Source organism: Carassius carassius, chromosome 15 (assembly GCF_963082965.1).
Source record: "Carassius carassius chromosome 15, fCarCar2.1, whole genome shotgun sequence".
In the NCBI taxonomy this organism is placed as follows: domain Eukaryota; kingdom Metazoa; phylum Chordata; class Actinopteri; order Cypriniformes; family Cyprinidae; genus Carassius; species Carassius carassius.
In genome coordinates, this window is record NC_081769.1 from 20,541,452 (window position 1) to 20,554,011 (window position 12,560).

The 12,560-nt window shown below is 36.7% G+C and overlaps 1 protein-coding gene and 2 non-coding genes across 3 annotated transcripts; 2 read left to right on the forward strand and 1 right to left on the reverse strand.

The window, feature by feature from the left end:
- Positions 1-1,665: 1,665 nt before the first annotated feature.
- LOC132158485 (pyruvate dehydrogenase [acetyl-transferring]-phosphatase 1, mitochondrial-like) lies at positions 1,666-3,379 on the reverse strand. Its single transcript, XM_059567918.1, has one exon. The coding sequence runs from the start codon at positions 3,338-3,340 to the stop codon at positions 1,781-1,783; it is 1,560 nt and encodes a 519-aa protein (XP_059423901.1). The 5' UTR covers positions 3,341-3,379; the 3' UTR covers positions 1,666-1,780.
- A 6,208-nt stretch (positions 3,380-9,587) lies between these two features.
- trnat-ugu (transfer RNA threonine (anticodon UGU)) lies at positions 9,588-9,660 on the forward strand. Its single transcript has one exon. It is a non-coding gene; the product is annotated as a tRNA-Thr (tRNA).
- A 2,347-nt stretch (positions 9,661-12,007) lies between these two features.
- trnat-ugu (transfer RNA threonine (anticodon UGU)) lies at positions 12,008-12,080 on the forward strand. Its single transcript has one exon. It is a non-coding gene; the product is annotated as a tRNA-Thr (tRNA).
- The last annotated feature ends 480 nt before the right edge of the window (positions 12,081-12,560 follow it).

Genomic DNA, 12,560 nt, shown 5'->3' on the forward strand with positions numbered 1-12,560 from the left:
TGGCAACAAGTGTCACCTTGACCTGTTAAGGTCTGCTAGACTGGATTGCTCAGTTTAAAAACCTTTACTCTGCATGCATTCCTTTCAACAATATACAAAAATTGGACAATATTTACTTGGTTACATTTTTATTAAAACATTTAAAATACAAAAGGCAAGAGTATTTGTAGAAGTCATGCCCATGCACCAGCACAGTAATATTGTTAAATATACTAAACATTTCAAATGTAACAAGCTGCAGCATACATTTACTTCAAGTATAAAGCAGTCAGTATTTACACTTCATCAAGCATATAAGTTTATTACAGTTTTACATTAATAACACTGTTTGCTGATTGACTATCATTCGAAACATTTCATGTGGTAATCAGCTGTGTTCTTGTGCAAGAGTTGAGAACATAATGTACAGGCAAGAAAGCACAATCAGAGTTGTTTTTAAACTTGTTCAATAACCCTCGGACCAAAAAAAAAAAAGAAAAGACATTGAACTCAAATTCTAATCTTTACCTTGTGGCCGGTAATCACTTGAAAAATGTTGTGACACCTGGAAAAATACTTACTACCAAATGAATTACAAAAAATGCTCATATGAAAAATATTGCTAAAAATATGCCCCAGTGACTTGAGACTGGTTTTGTGGTCCAGTGTCACAAATGCTCAACTTCTGATTCCACATACAGGTTAAAACAAAAATAACACAGACCTCTTCATCAGGACTTTTACAGTAATGAGAAGATAATTTGGTTGTGCAAACCACGTTTTGATGACCCATGAACTCCAAGACATGCTTCATGAAAAACTGTATCTACTAAGTAATGCTGTACAAAAAGAAGAACTTACCAGTCTAATAAAGATAGAATACAAATGGTACTAAAGTAGAATATGAATTCTGAAAAACACATAAGCAACTTTTTTTTTTGGTTCATATGAACCTAAATAAAACATTAAAGGGATAGTTAACGTAAAAATAAAAATCCTGTCATCAGTTACTCACCTTTATGTCATTCTGAAACCTGCAGGACACAAAAAGGCATTATGAGTAACAGTTTATGTCCATGTAATGAAAGCCAGTGGGGTCCAAAATAAGATGGGGCCCCACTAACTTTTACATTTTCAAATATCTTGTTTTCGAACGTACACAGTCGTACAGGCTTAGAATTACATGAAGGTGACTGAACGACAAAAATGTAGTTTTTGAGTGTACTGTCCCTTTAAGATAACTTCTCATTTGACATATTCCAGTTAAAGAGCACTCCAATTTAAAAGAACATATCTGGACCTATTTTGCTTTCTATTCTCATTCTTTCTCACTCACTTACTCAACTTTTAAAAATGACCTTTGCTTTACTTTCCATTTATTCAAAAATTAAAAGCATATAACATAAAAGAAAATTTTGGAACAACACAAGCACTATATAAACTCCTAATTGCAAAATCTGCTTAACCTACATTAGTACATTTCCAGTCTTGATTTATGGTTTTGTGTTGCATTTTGATGGTTTAATTGTGATAGTAGGTCTGCAGTGAGCTTAGCATATTTTTTTCTGTTTGGCTCAATTCCATATATAACACTAAACACCGCTCACCTACTGAATATCAGAATTCCTTTCCAAGTCAGCTGTCATGAATATGTGAAAAAAAAAAGAACATAAAAATACACTCAAGGGTAATACATTCCACTGTTAGAGATAGGTAACATTTTGCTGTGCTGATATTACTGATAATGCAGTGTGATGAGCTGTATGTAACGGAACATGTGAAAGAAAGAGTGTGTCCGCTTCTACTGTCCGCCAATGACGTGTGGGTTAAACTGCACTATAATGATTGTGATATCATCCCTATACATGCGGGCTAATTCCTCTGGCAAGCTTAACATCTTTGACAACCTCTCATGGTCCACCATTCCAAACTCATTATTCCCCACCGCGTGCCGAATCAGGTGCGTAGCCGCATTCTGGTCTTCGAAGGTGGAGGAGATGCGAGCCTTCCTCTCCTGCAACAATCCCTGCATCTGACCCAGGGTCACTTTATAGCCACCAACACTGACTGGGTGCTGCTGGTGCACTCCAGTGAGATGTTCACCCACAATCCTCACCACCTCCTGCCTGTGTAGTGTTTCCCACAGCCCGTCCGAACCCAGCACCAGGAAACGATCCTGTGGACGAAGGTGGTGTCGCGTCACCTCTGGTTCTGCCGTAAGGTAGGGTGGTGTGTGATAGTTGGGTGGGATGAACTTGGCGTGCTCGTTTTCATGGAGCTGGTCCGGTCCAGACTCAAGAACACGGTGCTGTAGTTCAATGCTCCACTTGAATTTAACATCTCCAAAGGCTCGAAATGGCATGAGTAACCCCAACAGTCGATCCTGCTTCACCACACTCTTGGCCTCAGAAAGTGGATGCTCAGACAGCACACGCTTCATCTCAGATTCATTCTGCGCATTGTGGTCACTGGTGAGCGTGAGGGCAGAAAAAGAGCCATCAGGTTCTTGTACGCCCAGGACTGCACGACAATCTCCAGTGTTGGCAATATGCAGCTCATTACCATCAATGTGGGCGACACATGCAGTAGCACCTGAGAATGCAACACGGAGCACCAAGTAGTGCAAGAATGCATTCGGGTCGCCAACCTGTGCTTCAAGGGACATGTCATTGTCCAACCGTTTAAAGGCACTCACAAGAGCTTCAGCAACATCCGGTTGCTCCCCAGGAGCGCTCAGATCCAGCAGTTCCTGCCAGTACGTGCGCAAACTGGAGAAGTAGAGCTGTGAAGCTTCCTTGCTGAAGTAGTCATTGGGGTGCTTGTGCCACTGCAATATCGGGTGAAGAGGTCTTCCGCTCTCCACTGCATCCTCCAGCTCCATCAATGTCTCATGTGGCAGTAATGAGATAGCAATGTAATAGAAGAGGCGCTCGGTGAGTGCCTGAGCACATGCGCAGCCTGCATGGCCATCAAATACGCCATAAAGCATGCCACGGGTCTGCAAGCATGTTGCTGCACTTCGGCGATCCTCAATGGGTGCATTTGCTGGTAGCTGGTTGCTGTCAAAGCCCATGACCGAACTGAGGTTCTTACCATCAAACTCAGGAACTTTGAAGCTGTACTCGTTAGCTTTTAGAATACTGTTAACCTGAGGTGGGGTCAAGTAGTGGGTGTGCCATACAGGTGAGGTCCTGTATCCCCGCACCTGGTGCTGCCATCTTTGTTCAAAGCCGTGTGGCTGAGTTGCATTGATGCATGGATGAGGAGGACGGCTGGAGTTTTGGCATGTCATGGCTGGCACCAGTATCTGACCAAACCTCCTGCCACGGATGACCCTGAACACCTGGGAGGTTGCAGCCATGATATACCCTCAAAGGACCTGCAGGAAAACCATAGCTCGATTAGAAAGATTAAACAAGACTTTTTTCATAGTTGTCTAGATTTCAAACAGAGCTATACAAGTAAATCAGTAGTCAGGTTTACAGTTTTGACACCTTGATTAACATATTCTTGAGTCTTGATGTAGAAGTAACTTCAAATGACTGTAGGTTATACATTTTAAATCATCAGAAGATTACTACAAGTATTAGGTCAAGACAAGGAAAAGCCATTCCATTCAGGATGGGAGAGTGTCCCGAGGCTATTTAGTCCCATGCTGCCACATTCTTGGCATTCGACACAATGAGTGTCCCACTGGCCTATTACTGTCCCCTGTAACATTTACCCATGACATAAAGCAAAACTGCTGCAACCCAATATAAACTGCAATTATTCCCTCCCCTTCAGGTCAGTGTCATTTTTAAAGGAATTTCTGTCAGTGATTATCTCTGCCCAACCCAAAATCTATTTTGGCATCTGTCGTCATAGGTCATGGAGCTACCACTATAACCACGAAATAACCACTATATCAGTTTTAAGAACGATTTTAAATTATAATTTCAAAATAAAACGACAGTTGCAAAAAAACGGGAAAGGCTCAGTTGAGTACCACGCCCCGTTCACATCATCAGCATGCATACTCGCTACTTAGTTGCCATATTGTTTACATTTGGGCTTGGCAACTTAATTTAGAAGATATCATCGCAGAGAAACGCAATCGGATAAATGTCCCAGTATTTCAAGAGGAAAAAAAGTGATTCGGATAGCACACAATCCAAACCCCTGCTTTACTGCGTGACTGTACCGTGGACAAATATCAAACGCTAATGCATCTAAAATACGCTATTTTATTGCACACTATCGTCGCTCGAACTGCATGCGCAACTCATTACAGCCAAAAACAAAAAACAAAGATGAATATTCTTACCTGAGGTTATTCGTGGGGTAGCGGAGTTCGTGGTCGATGTTTGAGCAGGCTACATTAGTTCATATGCACTCGCTCCGCCCGCATCCTGCGAGCCTAGTTCGCCTCCACTGCCACTGGACAAATTTTTTTTTTTTTTTTTTTTTGCCACTGGACAAAATGATTGGTTCACGTACACAACTGCTACGTCATCAGAGTTGTAGCTCCGCTTAACCTTCTTCTTCTTCTTCTTCTTCTTCTTCTTCCTTGGGTTTTTAAGGCAGTTGGTATCCAATATGTTACATTACTGCCATCTGTTGTCTATTATCATGTCACTTTTTTATTATATTCTTTTTTCCAGTCCAGTCCTCTTTAAAAAATAAAACAAATATTTCTTTCCTTGCTCACTCTTTCCACATCCTAATATACTTTTTAAATTGTACTGTCCTATACCAATTTCTTGTAAGCTATATTTCAACTCTTGTCTTTCTTTTATAAATTTCCTGCATGACATAAAAATGTGACTAACTGTTTCTTCCTCTTGGCATTCATCGCATTGGCCTGTGGGATGTTTTCCTAACATATGAAGAGTTCCACTTAACTTACAATGCCCAATCCTAAGTCTTGCTATTACCACTTGTTCTGTCCTTCTATTTGACATCTCTCTTATACTGCCTACTTTATTTTGAATCATGTATAGTTGTCTTCCTTTACTTTCATGATCCCATTGATGTTGCCATATTTCCATTATCTTTTTCCACACTAGACTCTTCCCTTCTGATTTTGACAATTTAATTTCCATGTCAACATGTTCTTTTTTTGTTGCCTTTTTTGCCAATTTATCAACTTTCTCATTTCCCTGTATGCCCACATGTGCTGGTATCCACATATATGTTATATTTTTCCCTTGTCTACATACCCTTGAATTTAAAAACAAGATTTCATATAATATTTCTTGATGACTACTAGCTTTTCCAGTCTTCATACTCATAAGAGCTGATACTGAGTCACTGCATACTAGAATGTTAATATCCCTGCATTGTTCAATCCATTCTAATGCAACAAGTATAGCACATAATTCAACTGCATAAACATTTATGCTGCCAGATGTTCTTTTGCTAATTCCTATCTCATATTTAGGGATGTATACCGCAGACCCTGTCGCATCTGTTTGTAGGTCCTTTGACCCATCTGTATAAATCTCCGTATTGTCCTTATACTTGTTCTTATATTTAAAATATTCATTGATTCCGCTTAACCTTTCCTTTTCCGGTAGGTATAATTATAATAAATAAATAAATAAATAAATAAATAAATACACGCATACGTAAATAAACACACAATTAATATATTGAAACAAACAAACAAACAAATAAATGCCTAAATAAATCTACGAAGAAATACAAAAATGTTCTACTTATATTTTCCCACGTGTATTTTTTTCACATTTATTTATTTCAACATTGCTTTGAAATGTTAAATTTATTTTAAAAATACATATAAAAAATGTGGGAAAATTACAGTTATACATAAATAAGGAAATATACGTAGAAATACTCGTTATTTACTTATTTATTTATTTATAGTATTTCTTTGTATATTTATTTATGCATCTATATTCTCTATATTTATACATATATATCTAATTTGGCATTCCACAGAGAAGCAACTACCACACAATCTTTTTTCTTTTCTTTTTTTTTATGTATGTGAATATATGTTAAACACATGGAAATTCTAACCACTAAAATGCTTTTTCATTTCAGTGTGATATGCTTGCATTGCACACTTGATATTACCTCTCATAGTATTTAATTGTCCTTCAGGAAATGCTTTAATGCACAAATAAAAAAGAGTGTTTGTAAGAGTCTAATGACAGGTAAAGCTTATCTGCACTCAAAAGCTCAATATTCGAGCACTCCACCCTTTACAAATCCCAAATCCCACCAGTAAGTGTTACAGACAAAATCCATAAGGCATCAAAAAAAAAAAAAGTCTGCTAAAGAGGGTCCTCAAGAGATGAACCTCCGTGTCCGAGGAGTTCTGCAGTCTCCACAATGAGAAACTCAAACTCTTCTGCTTGGATAATGAACAGCCCGTGTGTGTTGTGTGCAGAGATTCAGAAAAAACTTGTCAGTCACATGCAGATTCCACCCCGTCAGTGGAGTTGTTTCATTCAGGTTTTTTATTAATTTCATATTCTTAGAATAGAATCTTTCTATAAACATTTAATAAACAATATACAATAAATATAAGATATGTATGTACATTATATATATATCTATATATCTATATATCTATATATATATATATATATATACGTATAGACTGGTCCTTTGTGACAGACACACACACACACATATGTATTTAAAACTACACACAAACAGGAGACTTTAAATTATCCTGTTAACAGGCATTTTACACATTTCCACATCGCTTATTCTTGGAGAAGCTCAAAACAGCAATAAAGACCTTACAAGAGAAACTGGAATACACAAAAGAAATTAAAGCAGAACATGATAATAAAGTTCACCAGATCAAGTCAGAAGACAATATTAATATTGAATGATTTGCATCATTATTAAAGACAAACGTATGTAATACTTTTACTGTGTACACTTTCAAAAATGTTCCTTTTTTTTTTTTGAACAAACTTTTTTTTGTGTACATAATTGACACAAATTGTGTAACTATAACACATTATCGTGTAGAAATTAGCAGAAATAACACATTGGTTGAGTTAAAATGAACACAAAATGTGTTGTCCTTAACTAGACACAGAGGTACATTAAGAAACAACTCAGGTGATGTTGTTTTTAACAAATCATTTTAATGAGCGAAGATATAGATTTCTCTGTTGTTTGTTTTATGTTCTGACTCAATCTCAGCTCAGTGAGTTGCAGATTAGGAAAGAATTTAATAAGCTTAATCATTTGCTGCAAACTGAAGAAAAAATTACAATCATTGCACTTAGAAAGGAGGAAGAGCAGATGAGTCAGATTATGAACGAGTAGCTTGAGCACATGAGCAGACAGATCTTATATATATACATATTATATGTTTAATTATTTACAACATTTTTCATTAACGACCTCAAACTGTTCTTGACATTTCTGACCGCATATTAAATGATTAGAGTTGGCTGGAACTATTAAACTCTGAAAATAACAAATAAATATGAATCATAAAAATACATCACTAAAGAGGGTCCGACCAAAAACAAAAAAAACATTGACCATGCCTGAAACCATGCCTGAAAGTGTTTATATTGATACACTTGTGTCAAATTAACATCAGTATAATAAAGCAGCTACTTATTTATTTTCCATAGCTTAAACGTCATCATGGAAAGGTACTGTAAGTGAGCCGTGTTGTTTGTTATTGTGAACTCAAACTCATTGCAGTTCTGACTAGTGAATGTTAATTCTAGAGCCCAGAGTTCACAGCAGGATCCACAGATGCTTTCAGGAGCTTTGATTAATGTGGCCGATCACCTGAGAAACCTGACCTTCAGAGTCTGGAAGAAGATGCAGGAACTTGTTCAAAACAGTGAGTGAAAACACTGATCTCAGATCATACAAATAAAGCAGCAATGACACAGAAGAGCAATTTTAGGTTCCCCAACGAACCTTTGAGTGATAATCCTAAGAAACACTATAATGAACCTTCTGTGCATTGGAATCCCATAGATGTTAAAGGTTCTTTGTGGAACCATTGATGCCAATAAAGAATTTTTAAGAGTCTAAGTGAATACACAGTGACCACAAGAGTATACTAAGACACATGGGGCCCTATAGTTCTACAGAGAATGTTCAATGAAGTAACCCTGTTGTTTGTATCTCTTATCAGCTCTTGTGACTCTGGACCCAAACACTGCAAATACACATCTCATTCTGTCTGATGATCTGACCAGTCTGAGACATACCAAGACACAACAACTGGTTCCCAAAAATCTAGAGAGGTTTTACCCATTTGCCTGTTCTGGGTTCAGAGGGCTTTAACTCAGGTACACGCTTCTGGGTTTTGGAAGTTAGAGTCAATCCAAAGGAAGGGAACAGCTTTCTTTGACACCAATGTCTGGTGTGTGTAGTATGAAGATATGATAAATATTTCTCACAATCCACAGAGAAACCCAGCAGCACATTTCCAGTTAAAGAAAAGCTTCAGAGGGTGAGACTGGAGCTGGACTGGGACAGAGCAAAACTGTGATTCTGTGATCCTGTAAAACTAACACAACACTCCACACACTGACAACAACCTTCACAGAGAGAGTCTTCCCATTGTTTTATAGTTTTGTATCAATTCACTCTGGTAAAGATTACCAGCTGAGTTTTATATGCAAAAGGAGGCTACACATTTATGAGACGCTTTTATTCATACCGTCTTACAGTGCATTCAGGGTATACATTTTTTTTTAATTGAGCAGTATGTGTGTTCTTTGGAAATTGAACCCACAACCTTTTTGCATTGCTAACACAATGCTCTACCACTGAGCCAGAGATACAGCTGTTAATTTACATATATGTGTTAATATACACATATATTTACTGAACTAAATGTATTAAATAAAGAATCAAATATATAAATATAAAACAAATAATCAGAATAAAATGCCTAATAGTGGTGCAGAAATAGGTTGATAAATGTTTACTAAAATTATGCTTATTGTTAATTCCTTATTTCTGACTGATGTGTTATTGAAAGCAGATGATGTTTAGACATTTTATTATTAATGTTTTATTAATCTTTAAAATTAAATGTTCAATCTGTAACTATTTTATTCAGTAAAGTTTTTTTTTCTTCATTTTTGCAAACTAACCGAAATGTGGCATGTTTATTCTGCTTTAAGAATAAGGAATGCTGGTGGCGAATCTTCTTTATATGAAACATTTAAGCAGATGCAGTCAATTCTATTTTGTTTGCATCTGACCTTTAGTCTTTAACTCCTAAATGAACTTATTACAGACATATAAATCTGATTCTATTGCACTCTCATGTTTTTTATTCTGACTGTAATATGAAAGTGGCCAGACTGATCAGACCATCACAGCATAAAAGAGTGTTGACTGATATTTGTGTTTTCTGATAAGAATATGCATTAATGTTCAGGGATTCTGTATTACAATTATTAGTAAGTCCATATCAACTTCTCAAACCCTTCCCCAAGAGATCCACACCCTAAGCTTTGCCTTTTCTTTTCAAACAATTGCTGAATCTCTTACGACATCTCAGACTGTCTGCCAAGTCCTATAGGTGTGTCTTTGTTATGCTAGCTAACAGTGAGTTATTATTTATGTCACTTACATGAGTGACGGTCATCAGGTTAGGCTCCATAGCTCAGTGGTTAGAGCACTGGTCTTGTAAACCAGGGGTCGCGAGTTCAATCCTCGCTGGGGCCTGGGTAGAAAACCTTTTGAAAAGTGACCGGTTCTGAAAATGACCCTGAATTTGGGCTACTGAGGACAAAATAGCACATGACATACTGTGGTCATTTGGATGAACATGAACCTTCATAGAAGAGGGAAAACTGGGACACGCAGGTCCTGTTCTTCCATAACGGTACAGTACAGTCATCCATGAAGATACCCAATATCAGACAGATCAACATCATTACAATAAAACCAGAACATTTATTTACAACATTGTGAGCTGTTCCAACCAAGGGCTTTCAGGAGAAAAAAATTATTAACTAATTAATGTAATTTTTATTTCTCTAGAGAGTAAACCCTATTTCTATTTATTACATACTGTCCTGTAACTCCACAATTCTGTTTTTCCTCAATGTGCCACTGTAATACCTTGCTTGATGCTGGTAAATGACAGCAAAATAAAAAGTTTCTATGAATTATAAGCTACGACAATGTGCCAAGTAATGTTTCTGGTTCACATACAGACACAAATACAGGTGACATTTTGTCAATTATACAGCATATGAATAATAGTAGTTCTAATAGGGTTAATGTTAATACTTAATACCAAAGTAGTTGTCCATGAGTCTTTTGTGACATCCTGGATGAGTCAAGAGCTGTGCTCAACCGCTTCTGGAAACAATCTTTACGGTTCCCAGAGTTGTTACACTTTATTTCAGCTACATGTAAACTAACTCTCAATATAGTGTTAGGGTTAGTTGATATGTACTTGCAAAGTTACTTTTAGTAAGTAAATTGAATGTTGAGGGACCATAAACATAAAGTTTTAGCAGATGTTAATCAGACATTTACTACTATGACTGGCAGCTGACAGTTCTTTGGAGTCCCAGCTGTTGAAATAGCTTTGTATGCCTTTCAAGACTAATGCATTTCAGTCACCTTTTTCTCATAATTTCTGGAAATTCTTTCACTTTGGCATCGTGTGCTATTGAGGAAGACCTTTAACCAACTTCATGCTGAAAAAGTTATATTTAAGTGTTGATTTGAACTGAGTATAGGGCTGGCAGGAATCAGGTTTGGTCCCATTAGTTTAGCTGATCCGCATTATTAATGATGTTTCATAGAACTACGGGGACAAGTACATTTTCACAAAGGGTTATTTGATATTGGATCTTTTTTTTTTTTTGCCTCAATAAGTGACATTATCATGTTAGAACTATATTTTGTGTTTACTCAGTTTGTCTTTGCTTCATGTTAAATTTTGCTTTTATTTCTGAAATCAGGCAAATACACCTTCAGAAACTCCTCCCTCTTCATACCAGGAAGTGATTCTTGTTTTTCTCTGTTGTACCATTATCTACACACAAAAAAATAACAATAATTATAAATAAAAAATAAAAAAGTCATTGACGTGAAGAAAACGCTTCTGCTGATTATAATGGCTGTTTGGAAAATGAAAATGAAACGTGCTGTGAAATCTTCAGTTTTTCCTGTTATTCTGTCATGTTTAATTTTGCTCAGACTACTTACAGTGGCCTTGAACATATTTGGACATTCAAGTCACTTTTTCAATTATTTGGATATTAATTCAATTATAAGGATATTCTGTATAATCAGTTCCCCTCAAGTTCATATACAACAGGTGTAAACTATTAACATGAACTTCAAAATTTGACAACCAGAAAGTCTCCTAGTTAGGCATTTTTAATAGTAATATTTTGTCATATTCTGTCAACTAACAAAACCTTATTTTGTTTAATGTTTTTATTGGAAGTACTTTTTAAAAGCACTGTATAGAAACAGATTAATGTCATGTTTAAATTGAACAGATTTTAATCTTACATTTGAGGATCAGCTCAGCAGAGCACTTTAATCTTTAGAAGACAAGATGAACACACAGAAAGAAAGAAAGAAAGAAAGAAAGAAGAGTGTGATGAAGTTCTACACATAAAGGTGAGGATTTATTGATAGTGATCAAATACTCAACAAGTTCAACACATCTGATCTGTTTGATTTGAAACAATCTGACTGGCTCATATAGAGACCTGCACTCAACCCCAACGAACACCTTTGGGATGAACTGGAACAGAGATTGCAATCCAGGCCTTCAAGTTCAACATCAGTGCTTGACTTCACAAATTCTCTATTGGATGAATGGGCAAAATTCCCACGGAAGCTTTCCAAAATCCTATAGAAAGCCTTCACAGAAGATTTGTATTGCTGCATAAGGGGGATCAACTCCAATACACAATGGTCAGGAGTCCCAACACTTTTGTCCATATAGTGTATCTTAGGCTTTCTGCCAAGTCTGATAGGTGTGGCTTTGTCACGCTAATTCAATGTTATATGACTTACATGAGTGACAGCCATCAGGTGAGGCTCCATAGCTCAGTGGTTAGAGCACTGGTCTTGTAAACCAGGGGTCGTGAGTTCAATCCTCACTGGGGCCTGATTGGAAACTTTTTAAAATGTGACCTGAACGTGGGTTAAAAAGCACTGAATACTGCATGACCTACTATGGTCATCTGGATGAACATGAATCTTTACAGAAGGGAAAACATGGACTTCTGAATACCAGGTGCTGTTTGTATTTACAGGTTCCTGTTGGCATGAAAAAAAAGTTCAATAAATAAGTTCATCATATCAAGGTGAGAATCAGGAGTCAAATTCTCAATATTTTCAACATAGAATTTATCATGGAAAATCACAACAATTAATTTGTTATATGGAAATGCAGAGTTGAATCTGATTTTATTCCGTCTCAGCTCACAGAGCAGCGGTTTATTATTCAGCACAGCCAGACTCATACCCTATAATGAGAAGCTTATTTAACACAATTAATTTATGCAAATAATGTTTGAGGAGATATTGAAGTCTTTTGGATCTAATTTGTAAGTGACTTTGGGTAAAAATGTCTGCTAAATAACTAA